Consider the following 13,630-nt stretch of genomic DNA (forward strand, 5'->3'; position numbering starts at 1 on the left):
TCACAACTGACGAATCACAAAGAAAAAGAAGGAAACGGGAAATAACAACAATTGGCTTTTTTGCATAATAGATATCAGCCGCTTTATTCCTGATTAAATGGCCTCTTACAAAATTTCACGAATAGAGAACTCATGACATTGTGGTTTCACCGAGAGCCGAGAAATTTGAAGACAACTTCAGGTGCTAAACGTCCAAAATCTATCGTCAGGGATGTATCGATGGGAATTTTGACTTTGCGGTGAATAACAGTCAGTATATTTCTTCGGGTAATAATTTCAGTTTCAGACTTTGCGGTGCGCATTTTCATCACGTATAAAAATAAGTTACGTTCGTTAGCGAACCTGGAGAGTGTTGCAAAGAAGGAGTCCTATCTATAACGTGAAGAGGCAGAAAGTCAATACAAAAGCGTCTTTATCTCATGAGGATCCTCCAGTAACGTACATGGTTTATTTTAGCTTCAAAAGTCGTCGCGGCATGCTTGCCGCGACTTAAAAGCGACTATTAACGCTGGATTATTTTCGACTGATTGAATACATGGCAAATTACGCACAGGAAAAAGAACAGATTCACGAACAGCTCGAACTAGCAAAGGAAACCCTGAACAAATTAAGGGCGCTTACGGATCCGAAAAGCGACTCGGAGAATTTCCATGGTGAACCGAACGGTGAATCATCCACAATGAACGGAGAAAGTGAATGGGATGGTTACCGAGAGCTCAGGCAAGACAGCGACGAGGGAGCAAGTTCTGGAGTAGGAATGGAATCGCCAAATTTGGATCTTAGCCCGCACGAAAGTACAGATTTTATAGAAGGTAATAAATCACGAGTGGCGCGTGATAGTCTGGTGAGGGTGCTGGGTCTTCAAGTATCGAAATTAGAGGACGATCTAAAAATGTCACTGTTGTCCTATTTTGAACAAATGGAAGCCCAGAAAGAAGATTTAATCTCTAGCTTTGAAATTATGCACGCGCAGCTTTTAAGGCATCAAGAATCTTGCCAGCAGCACCGTGAAGAAGAGGCGGAGAAGGATGCTTTAATCGAGCGGCTGAAAGCTGCTAAACAAACACTTGAAACGGATGTGGAGACATTAAGACGAGAGAATATGCTACTAAAAGCGACGGGTAATTCTCGCCCACGTGAAAATGGACTCCGTGGTTATCGAATAAAACCTGGTTACGTTGAGCATGACGACCTAAGCGAAACGCTCATGAAAGAAAATTCTCGTTTAAGGGAAATGCTTCGTAAATACGAATCAAATGATTATGCTAGACTTGAAAGAAAAGTCGCTCTTCAGGAAAAGCTTTGCGAGTCCTATAACAAAGACATGAGCTCTAAAGATAAAAAGCTTAATCGCTTGGAAGCTGAAAACAAAGGTTTGCATGAAGATATGAAAACACTTCAAGACGAAATTTTGAGGGTGAATGCAACACGTTTGAATTCAGAGCAAGATAACACAAAATTACAGCAAGAATTGCAGTTTAGCGAGGAGCAAATAAACACTTTGAGAGAAAAGCTTAGTAGCTCGGAGCAAGAGCGTTTGTATTTACAGCGTTGCATAAGCGACGCAAATTCCAAAGCAAACTTGCCTGAACTGGAGAAAGGCATTTTGGTGTTACGCGAGAAGTGCGAAAGTTACAGAGATAAGCTGAACGACAAAGAACGTTTCCTTGAATGTGTGTGCAAGGAGAAACAAGGATTCATAAAAGCGATCGAAGAGCTGAAAAGAGAACTGGCCGCTGTTCGAGGCGAAGAGAGGTCGCTGAAGATAGAAAACGAAAGACTACAGAAAGAAAACGCAGATCGGGAGATTGATCGTTTGAGCTCAGAAACGACGACTGAAGCACAAGGAAGCGCAATTTCTAAAATGAAGCTGCATCTACACGAATTGCAAGGAAAGGTTGATGAATTGGAGCGGCAAAAGAGACAACACGATGACAAAGAAGCGCAGTTAAGTCAGGATGTTCTCGCGAACTTGGAAAAATACACCCAAGTTGAGCAACAGTTGTATCTCGCTAAGAAAGAACTCGCACAAGTACGCGGATTTTACGAGTCCAGTGAGGAAAAGAAGAGAGATCTACTAGCAGAAGCTGAGAGGTCTAAAGAAAAAATTTCGATTTTAGAGAGGATACAATCCAAGAAACTGAATAAAGAAGACGAGCAACGAGTTAGTGATATTGAGAAGGACGTCCAAGAACTGAACTTGGAAAATCAAAGATTGAAGGAAGATTACGAAACAAGCAAAACAGAAATCGAAGAGTTGGAAGAAGCATTGCAAAGCGCACGGGAACAAAACTCTTTGCAAAGAATGAGATTAGATGCTCATGAAACTCTCATGAAGAGGAAAGATGAAAGAATTAAAGAACTACAGAATGAACTGTTGGAGCTTCACAACCAAATGGATGCATTAACCGATGAAATTCTCGGGAAAAATCGTCAGATGGAAGGTCTACGAATGGCGAAGATGTTGCTGGACCAAGAATTGGACCTACTAAAATCTGGAAAATTACCGATGCGGTCACCCCAAAAAGAAGGTGCAGCTAAAGATTCCTGGCCATTTAACCCCACAGCGGGTCCGGCGAGTCCAGATAGCGGGTTCTCAGACCTGGAGAGAGAAAAAGCTATTGACAAACTAAGAAGAGAAATTCTCATCCAAAATAAATTTCATCCTCAACAACCCGTTTTGTTCGAGGAAAATGTGGCAACAAACGAGGACAGTAAAACGAAAGCTACACTTGCACTGGAAGCTCGCAGGCTTAAAGAAACTGAGAAGCGACTGGCGGACGTCATTGCTGAGAACGAAGAGCTTAAAGATCGTGAAGAGGAAGCAAGGAGCTTACAACTTCAAATCGATTCGAAGCTTCGTAAGATGATGGAAGAGAACAAAGAGTTGAGAGAAAAGGAGCAGTTACTCGCGCAAGCATTGAAGGAAAACCACAACATTAAACCACGGGTGGAAAATCGCGTGCAGCAAAATAACCCGCAGCAGGAGAAACTTGAAGATATTTTGCTTTTTGTCGATGAGCCGATAGAGACAGCCATTTTACAACCTGTTGTGGAGGCAGGTTTAGAGAATGATGTGGAATGTTTAGAAAGTGAACCTGATGGAACGCTCATAAATTTTGCCGATGAACAAGATGGTCCGTCTACGAAACCTGTGATCGAAGGTGTTGGTGAAACTCAAACCAATGAGAGGGAGCTGGAAGGTAAAGTTCGAGATTATGAAATAAGTCTGGCCAAGATGGCAGAAGATAAGGAACAATTATTGTCAGAATTATCAAAAACTCAAGAAGACCTAAAAATTATGGAGAAGAATTGTATCTCTGTTCAGGAAAACAAGGACAATTTTCAAAAGATAATGCAAGAGGAACTATTTGCAAAAGATGAAGAGGTTGCCAAGTTACAAAAAGAGCTGTCCGCGTTATGCAATGAACGAGAGGATCTAAAATCCTTTGTAAATAGCTCCAAGGAAACAGGTTCTCACGTTGAAGAAGAGTTGTTAAGGGCCCAGAAAATTATTCTGGATTTTGAAAGAAATCAAGGACTTTCACGCGAGAGAGAACAATCTCTGCAAGAACTACTTCATAAATCAGAAGATAGCAATGCAAATTTGCAGGTACAACTAAGTGAAGCCCAGAAACAATGCCGAAATGCAGACCAAGATGCTAAAAATTTGCAGCAGCAGATTCTTCACTTGCAACGAGGTTCTGTAGAATTGGAACAAGAGGTTAATGATTTGCAAAAAATGCTCTCTGAGGTAACAGAGAAGGAGAGGGCTGTATCTGAACAGCTTGAGAAGTGCTCCGATGCCCAGGAGAAGCTGCAAAGAGCACAAGAAGTTATAGGGGAGCTGGAGAGACAACAGGAAATTTCACGCAACACAGAAGAAACCCTAAAAGCAAATTTAAACCAATCTGAAGAGAGCTATGCCAATTTGCAAGTTCAGGTGGGCGAGAAGGGGCGTGAGTATCAGAGTATGGAACAAGAGGCGACAGCGTTATTACAAGAAATCGCTCTTCTTCAGGAGGGTTCCGCAGAATTAGAGAGGGAAGTGAACGAGTTACGAGAAAAGATGGCTGAAGGAGAAGAGAATGAACAAAAAGCTTCTGAGAGTTTGAGAAATTTGCAAATAGAAAACGAACACTTGCAAGAACAACTGGTGAAGGCCAAAAACAGTTTAGAAACTTCACTACTGGAAAATAAAGATGAGATTTTAGCGCTGAAAGAAGATATCAGAGAGAAGGAAAATCAGATAGAGCAACTTCAAGACGAATTAAATCTCTCTGAACAACGATATAGTGAAATTAAGTCGTTATCGAGCAACAATCAAACCGAGATCTCTGATCTTCATGCAGAACTCATTGAAACCAAAGAGCAATTTTATACGGTTTCACAAGAAAAAGGAAGACTTATCCACAATTTGAAAGATGTGGAGCACACCATTGCAGAACAAGATGAAAAGATCCAAGCTTTGGAGTTGGAGAGGAAAGAAAATAAGAAGATTATATCTGAGAAAGAGAACAAAGTGGAAGATCTTGTCGATAAGCTTGAAGATTACGAAAGTGAAAATAGTAAGTTGGGAGCAGAAAACGAACGTCTGAGAGCAAAATTGGAAGAAGCAGCGGAAACGCAAAGTGAAATGGAACGATTACTAGCTGAATCTAAATTAGAAACGAAAGAATTTGAGCAGCAGCTATCAGCAGCTCATGAAAGTATAACAGATTTGGAAACAGCTTTCGAGAGAGGCGAGGACAAAAATGCCCAAATTGGGGAAAACTTGCGCGAGGCCAAAGAAAGAATTGCAAAACTTGAAATACAGCTGGATGAGTCACAAAGAGAGAGTAGGGCATTCGAAAGAGATTATAATGATATAGAGAAGGACCTTGAAAAAGCACACGCGTCTTTGGATTCAAGCAAAGATAAGATTGCAGCTTTGGAGAAAAAATTGAGAGCAGCAGAGGAGAGTATTGCAGAACTTGAAATGGCTAGAGATAATGGACTATCAAACGAACAGTTCTTACAGCAAAAGTTTGCAAATGCAAAGGAGAAAATTGACAAAACCGAAGCAGAAAACAATGACTTGAAGGAGAGACTGACAAAGATGGAGAGGAAGTTCAATGATTCACTTTCCAAACAACAAACACTTGCAGATAAGAAAGAAGAACTGGAGAAGACAACCAATGAAATTCGCCACGAGCTTGAGTACGAAAGAGAGAAACGTTTAACTTTGAAGCAGAAACTCGAAACCAGAGATAGAGATAATGAAGTTATTCAAAGAAAAGTGAACTTGTTGGAGAAGAGTAAAGCCGAGAATGAAGACATTCAACACAGAGATATGGAAGAAAAAAACAAGTTGCGGGAAGAATTATCGAGGACGAAAAAGATGTTATCCGAATTGGAAGCAACAAGAGAAAATCAAGAAGAAAACATCAACGAAATGGAAGATTCGTTAAGAGAAATGCGAGGGAAAACTGCCTCTCTTGAGCAGAAGCTGGAAGATGCTACACGAGATAATGCAGACCTACATGAGGAACTTGAAGAACTTAACCGAAAGTTAAAATACTCGAAGGAAGAAAACTTAGAATTGGAGAAACGCTGGCAGAAACAGAAAGAAATCAGTGACGAATTCAGGAATAATTTAGCAGAACGTGAAGAGAGCGCTTTGAACTCAAACTACAACCGTGATGCAGCCGAACGAGCTCTGCAGTCTGTGAAGAAGGATCTCGCGCGCAAAGAAGCCAAGTTGAAAATGCAGAAAGAACACATTGATGACTTGGAAAATGAGTCTGAAAAAGTCAACAAGAAACTCAGGGAAACCGAGTCGTCCTACAAGAAAGTAAATATCGAGAATGAAAGGCTTGCAAAAGAATTAGCCGACACAAAAGCCAAGCTAGCGAAGTTGGAGGCGATGTATAAAGAGAAAGCAAACCTTCCGACGGATTCCGAAGTTGCGGTCGCGAGAGTGTCGGAGTTGCAGTCTAATCCGGAGAGAGCAGATAAACCGATTCGAGACCAGCCTGACAAGTTAAACACTGCTCAAATCAAAGTAACTGACTTGGAAAACGAACTCCAAAGATATATAAAGAAACACGAAACAAGAGTGCAAAGGACATCAGTGGGAGCAAAAGATTGGAGGCGAAAAAGCGCTGATAATCTGTCAGAGTACGGAAGGCCGAGCAGAGCACGACAGCGGCCGAACAGGAGCCGAGACAGCTCCGTTGATTCACTTCGATCAACTCAGTCCATGTTCGACTTTTTCGACGAAAGTAGTGTACTTAATGAAGACAGGGCACCCAGTAATTTATCTAGGGAGGATATGCCTGTGGAATCAGATAACGAGAGCACGATTGGTATCCCTGTTGTGAATGTAATTCCATGCGATAGTGTTACTGCTGATAAGGTAAAAACAAACACACCCAAACAAGAACGTTCACAGAAATTGGACGATGATAGCATGGAAGTCTCTGGTGTCCAATTTAATAAACCAGTCAGAGTAGATACTCCTGATACCCCAGCTACCGAGGACATTATTGACATTATAGAGCCACACATCGATTTCACGTCACCAGTTCTCGAAAATTCGCCAGGAAAGCAAACAACTTCACCAGGGATGACAGAAGATCTGTTCGATATCACTCGAGATTTACCAGATTTCCACACCGATTACAGCCACGCTGACATGACTGAATCGCCGAGTGAAAAACAAACCGCAGAAGACTTCGCAGACGATCTGATTGACGAAAATAACTCCTACATTGATTACCAACGATCAGCGGTCACTGAATCTCCACCAAGTCGAGCAACTTTGACGCATACGGCAGATGATGGTCTTGATTTAGGAGTAGATGATGCTGTTACCTCGCAGATCGACTATGAACCGTCACAGGAATACCAACAACCGCTGTTGATTAAACCACCTTCAGATGATCTGTTTCAGTTTGAGTCCCAGGCCTCTTACACCTCCACCCTGACAAATGTCACTGACCTGAATTTGCAATCACCATCTCCCCCTGTATTTCCTGAGCAAACTCTGCTGGTCTCGTTTGATCCGTTGGATCTCCCACAACCTCAGTCTCAAGACAAGAACGATGAAGAAATCCTCGATCCCTTTGAGGAACTAATGAGAATGAGAGAAAACCAACAGAATGTCGACGGCAAAGCAACTGGCATTAATGACAATGGTGATGTCTTTTTTGACGTCACAGATGACTTACAAAGCGACGAGGCTGATGTCACGACGAACGATGACGTAGATAGTGTTGATGTTGACATCACTCACGTTAAACCAAACAACAACTCCTACACTAATCACAAGACGCTCGGCGACGTCATTAACTCGCCGAAAGAATCCGCTCCAGGCCCTTTGAACACTAAAGATACAAAGGTTGACGGAGGGCAACCAAGCAACTTGCCAATTGGAATTGGCGATATAAATCATGTGACAAGAGCTAAGGGTAATGTCGTCAACTCTCAAGAAATAGCTGAACCGGGACCAGTCCCTCAACCAAGGAAAATTAAAGACAAATTAAAACCTGCACTGTTTCCTCGAGGGAGCAAGAAACAGAAGAAAGAGATAACAGAAGCTCCGCAGTACAGTGTTATGATTATGGTAGACGATGTAATTGTGCCAGCGCCTTCAGACAAAAATTCAAGCTCTACTCGCGAGGAAAAGACGAAGAAGAAGCGAAAGGCTATGACTGCCAACATCGAGCAGGGTGACGAGATTTTTAAATCACCGAGTGAAATAAGGAGAGAGTTGGAAGAAGCCAGTAAAGGTGGCCAATTAAAACAAACTACATCCAAACAAAATGAACGAAAACAGAAGCAGAAAGTTACTGAAAAAAAATCTAATCAGTACCATATTGAGGAAAAAAAGAAAGAAGTAGTAATGGAGAAGGGAGAAACTGAAGATCAGGATGAGGCAATGGGAAAAGGACGGCTCCAGAAATTAATAGCAGCTTTTGATAAGAAATAGAATTGATTTTTTTCTTAATATTTATATTTGTTACAACAGTAGAGAATGTGAGTCTTTATGGAGCGAAAACACATTCTAGCCAGCCTGGGAAGTTGGTAAAAATTTTGCAAAATAATAATTCAAAGTAATATCTTTCAACAACGTAAAACTAATTTTTTATTATTATTGTTCTATTTGTATATAAATTGTAATGTATGGATAATCTCCAAATACCCATGGCCTCAAAATAAATTTGAAATGAAAATTATCTTTGCAAAAAAGATCAGGACAACTTAAAATTCTGCTTAGGAGAAAAATTTTTGCTTAAACCCAAAATTGACCCTAACATCAGTGTGCATATTCTCCAGAGAGTTCTCTACATATTTACTAAAAGTGCTGACAGGGAGAATTTGTTTAACAATCAAGAGCTCCTTAAATTTGTGATAATTTCTTTAACCCTTTAACTCCCATGATTTTGTTAGTAATTCTCCCTACTGTCTGCCATACAATTCTTATGATGTCAATTTGGAGAATTTGGTATTGGATCAACTAATGATCCCCTAATTGATATTTTACTTTATTCTCATTACTTCCATGCTTGATATTGTATTGATAGTGTAAGGAGAAATTCTGCCTTGGTCTCTCCTGGGAGTTAAAGGGTTAATTCCTTTAACCTTTGTGTGTGATTCAGCAGTGATACTGTAAGGAGAAATTAGATGCTGGTCACTTTTAGGAGTTAAAGGGTTAAGGAAAAGTAGCAATGAAACTTTCAAAACATTACTTTGTATATAGAGGTTATTGAATCTTTTATTTGATTCAGTTTCAAAATTTTTATTTTACAAATAACTAAATTCGTAGAGAAATTCAATAGTCTAAGTGAGCTCTTCAAATATTCCACTCTGGGACCACATGCAAAGGAGACTGATGTGAAATTCAGCTTGTGGGTTTCCAAAGAGTTTCTGTCCAAAAAATAGAATACATATATTTAATATTCATCACTTCACAGGTTTATATAGAACCAACATAATGACCACTTGGCTTGTTAGCTCAGTCGATAGAGCACTGCACTAGTATCACAGAGGTCATGGGTTCAAATTCTGTACAGGCCTGAATTTTTTTCAGGCCTTATTTTCACTACTGCTCAAGTAGTGTTCATTGCTGCGAAGATCGCTTTCATATTCACATCTTTATCTGCAGTTCACATATATGTTTTTCATAAATTCACAGTCATTTAGTTCATATACTGTTAATATTTTTAGTCAACTTTACACAGTTTAGTTGCTGATACTTTTTCATTTATATTTACAAAGTAAGACGTATTTCATAAAAGCAAGAAAATGTTGTACAAACAATTAATGCTTGATTGTGTTGGCCAAATTGAGAAATTTCACTTAAAGAACCAAGAAGATTTTTCACAGATCTGAAACTTAATTCTTCTGACTTGTTATAGAAGGCCAAGAAAAATCTAAAATAATCCTATAAAAGGGGTAGGCTTTTATAGAAACTGTGCTCCTGCGTTGGTGGGGGAGTATAACAAGATAATCTGGTTTTTTTAACTGAGTTAATGATGCAAATTGGCCACCATAAAGAGGTTCTAAAGTTGATGTTTCAGTGTTAGCCCCTCTGTCAGAGCTAATGTTCAAAATTTCAGCCAAAATAATTTTAATTTGATGGTTACTAGTATTTTGTGGCAATGGAAGATCTTATGTCATTGCATTGAATAACACAGAGAATGTTACTTTGACAGTTACATTGTACAGTGATAGTTTTTTACAGGATCAAGTTTCATTGAGTTTGTTAAGATAGTCTTTGAATAAAAAGAGGAAATTAAACAGAGATGATCTAGAAATATTCTTAATAGTATTATATTAAGAAAATAAATTTGCTGCTTGTAAGAGCTGAGTGGAGTGAGTCAATATTGTGTCAGTTGGAGGCTAAGGGAATTTTAACCCCTTTACAAGCTAACATCAGTATGTATATTCTCCATACTGTTCTCTGTACATTTCTTTAGGTACTGACAAGGAGAATTTGTTCTATAATCAAGAGCCTCTTTTAACAGTTGGTGATCATTTCCTTTATTCTCCTGCCCTTGTGTGTGATTCACAGGTGATGTTGAAGGGAGTAAGTAGATTCTGGTCACTCTTAGGAGTGAAAAAGTTAAGAGTTTAGAGATACACTGTACATGAATGTGGTTCCTCTAATTGACTTGTTAAAAAAAAAAAACAGGTTTATATACTAATCAATGAAGAATAAGTAACAGAGTTTCTCACCAAGAGTCTGGCCTGTTCTGGGGTTAGGGTGTCACCTTCTTTGCAGATTTGGAAATCGGTTTGAAGTGTTATGATACCTACAAACAAAATTATTTTGTATTATGTTGGTGCTATGCTGGCAGAAGGTGCAATTACCGACTGGCTAGCGCACCAAACTCTGGTTCAAGAGGTACAGGTTTAAAGATCTGGTGCAACTATAACATGTACTCTAATGTAAGATTCTTTACTCTGACTGTGCCTACCTACTCAGGAGTATAAATGGGTGCTGTATGAAAGCCTGATAAATTGCCTATGAGAGGCAATCTTTTAAGTATCAGTATTCCATTTAAGGATGAATCACTTTAAGGCACACATTGGGTTTTTCTGAGTTATTAACTCTTCCTCAATAGCACACCTAGTTTATGGGGGTGTCCCAAGATGCAGCCCTCTGAAAAAAGACAAAAACATCGCACACACCACTTCAACAGGAAGATTGCACCTTTCACCTTGCCCATTGTTCAAATTACTCATTTCTAAAAGTGACAAGTCCCCACCCCCCCCCCAAAAAGAAATAGAATAGAAAAAAAAAAGACAAAAAAGGCCTTTTATTCCTGTACACACAAATATGTAATGTACCTTTTTTAAGAGTTGTATTAAGTCCAAGCTGTCTAAGTTGTGGTTCCATTGAGTGCTGAAACTGATCCAGTGGACCTTGTAAACAAAATTAATATATTTTTCATTATTTAGATTGCCATGTAGAGAAATTAAATGTGCAAATTTCTTTTTGCTACAGAATGAGTTTTATACCTGCATCTATTGTGACATCATCTGTTGCTTCATTGCCTGACCTGGCATAATCCAGTTCACTGTAGTCGGTAAACCATCTGGAAAGCACACATTAATGGAACTTATACAAGACTGGTGGAGATAATGACTCAATGATGACTAGATGGCTGCCTGACTGATTAACTGACTGACTGACTGAATGACTCACTGACCAACTGGCTGACAGACTGACAGACTGAATGAATGAATGAATGAATGACTGACTGACTGACTGACTGATCGACTGACTGACTGAGTGAATGAATGACTGACTGACTGACTGACTGACTAGCTGAAAAGTTGACTGAAGTACACAAAGATAAAATGATGGAATGATTGAGTGACTTAATGGCAGACTGTCACAGTCAAATTTTACCTCACTACATCTTCTTTAGCTTGATTTGTAAACATCAATCCACATTGTCCTTTTAATTTCTGGAAAACAGAAGAAAATAAATTCAGTTTTCTTCTATATTCAGGCAGTTTGTTAGTTTACCTATTTAATCAAAATTGTCACAAAATTCTAGAATGTGATTGGTCATCAACAGATTAATTTCAGCTTGAACAGGACAGTGTGCACATCATGGTTGTATCTGGACTGTGTAACTAAGCACTGTATGTGTCATGGCTGTATAAATGGACACTCGCGGAATAGGGGGTAGGAACTCTACCCTCTACTCAGGGGGTTAAGGAACATAGCTTCCAGTGTGATGGTCTGACCTTGTTTCCAAAAATTCTTAAACTGGGGCACCTGAAAATATTTCCTTTCAAAGTTGTAAACTACTCAATGTAGCCTGGCTTAAGTCCCCTGAAGAGTACTGTAAAGTACACTAGAACATATTCATATTGAGAATGTCGTACATAAACTCATTAATATCATTATCTCAACCCTATTACCATTATGAACACTGTCAGCTCCCAGTTTTAGTTTTGATTAACTTTCAATTAGAAATTTCTTTAGTATGGCTGTCAGGACAGTCAGTTAACCCTTTAACTCCAAGAAGTGATTCACATGTATCTTCTCCCTACAATATCCATCCACTATCCAGCAAACAGGTAATGAGAATACTCAAATGTATCAGGTAGAAATTGTTTTCTTGATCTAACACCAAATTCTTGCCACTAATTTACAAGGAAATGTGTAGCAGCTAGAGGGGAGAATTAACAATCAGATCCTGGGAGTTAAAGCATTCAGTTATTACTCACATTAGCTATCTTATGTAAGTTTTCCTTATATTCTGTTTCCTTTTCCCTGCCGAGGGCAATGGTCATGACTTTATTCTTTCCAAAGAAAAACCTGCAAGAGAAGAAAACAAAAACTGAATGAGGACTATTAACTCTTCACACCCTAACATCAGTATGCATATTCTCCATACTGTTCTCTATACATTTCCTAAGGTGCTGACAAGGAGAATTTGATCAATAATCAAGAGCTTTTTGAGTTGCTGATCATTTCCTTTATTCCTGTGACCATGATGTGAGATTCAGAGATGATATTGTGAGGAGAATGTAGATGCTAGTCACCCTTAGGCATCAAATGGTTAATGCTACACTGTTTTAAATGAAGATCTACATAATTTTTTTTTCAAGGTGTTCAATAAGTATGAAGAAATAAAACAAGCAGATTATAATTTCTGCTATCATTCAACTTACCTGCTATGTTTCCATTCATTTCTCACTTCCTTAAGTTTACTATTCCTCATATTTTCCACAGAGAATACATACATGAAGGCATAATTGTCCACGCACTCTTGGATCTATTTCACAAACAAATCAAATTGTAGCATATACTTTTTTTCATCAGAAAAGCAGCTTTAAACACTTATCAATAGTTATGTTAATGGGTTTACAATAAGCCAGTTTACCTCCTTCACCAGTCCTGTTTTTAACTCCAAGCCCTTTTTCTTCGCTTTGGTCAATGAAACTATAAAAGAGATAAATATATTATTTGAAGAACGAGATAAAAATCGTATCTTAAAAAAATTAAACTACCCAAGGAGGAACGTCTGGTTTGATCAAATAAATGATCGAAGGAGCAATTGAAAGAATAAAATCTCTTAGATGTTCATTTGAAATACTTTATCATCACAAGCCTCTTTCCCAATTTGGAGGTACATCACTTGGATGGTTTATTTGGACCCCACATATTGACCAGCTCCCAGTTGGCTTGTTAGCTTAGTTGGTAGAGCGCTGCACCGGTATCGCAGAGGTCATGGGTTCAAATCCTGTACGGGCCTGAATTTTTTTTTCAGGTCTTATTTCAACTACTAGTTCAGTAATGTTCTTGGCTGCGAGGATCTCTTATATTCGTTTCTTCACCGCAGTTTACATATATGAATTTCATATATCTAAAATCATTATTGGAGGTACATGTTTTCTCAGCAGGAACTACGCCATTTGGCGTTCATTTTTCTCGTTTCTCACACGATTAAATATAAAGAACATCAGAGGATACTTACCTGCCCTATTTCGTTTAGATTTTGGCATTTTGTGGATTAAAACCTTGTAATTTTGGGGTAAACCTCGGCAGCTTTATCAACTCCACGTGAATTTCTTCATTGCCAATGGGTATATCCGCTGTACACAATAAACAAATGTTCGTATA

At 39.0% G+C, this 13,630-nt stretch overlaps 2 protein-coding genes across 2 annotated transcripts; one reads left to right on the forward strand and one right to left on the reverse strand.

The window, feature by feature from the left end:
• The first annotated feature begins 35 nt into the window (after nt 1-35).
• On the forward strand, nt 36-9,844 carry LOC149051249 (uncharacterized). The gene has a single exon (XM_089198059.1). The coding sequence runs from the start codon at nt 536-538 to the stop codon at nt 7,970-7,972; it is 7,437 nt and encodes a 2,478-aa protein (XP_089054185.1). The 5' UTR covers nt 36-535; the 3' UTR covers nt 7,973-9,844.
• Nucleotides 8,103-13,608, reverse strand: LOC113672135 (mRNA turnover protein 4 homolog). Its single transcript, XM_027188418.2, has 9 exons — nt 13,485-13,608; nt 12,891-12,949; nt 12,679-12,782; nt 12,232-12,322; nt 11,402-11,460; nt 11,008-11,084; nt 10,837-10,911; nt 10,222-10,298; nt 8,103-8,910 (listed from the first exon to the last, which is right to left on the reverse strand). The coding sequence occupies exons 1-9, from the start codon at nt 13,510-13,512 to the stop codon at nt 8,824-8,826; spliced, it is 657 nt and encodes a 218-aa protein (XP_027044219.2). The 5' UTR covers nt 13,513-13,608; the 3' UTR covers nt 8,103-8,823.
• Nucleotides 13,609-13,630: the final 22 nt, after the last annotated feature.

This window comes from Pocillopora damicornis, chromosome 1, assembly GCF_964200805.1.
Source record: "Pocillopora damicornis chromosome 1, jaPocDami1.2, whole genome shotgun sequence".
NCBI lineage: Eukaryota > Metazoa > Cnidaria > Anthozoa > Scleractinia > Pocilloporidae > Pocillopora > Pocillopora damicornis.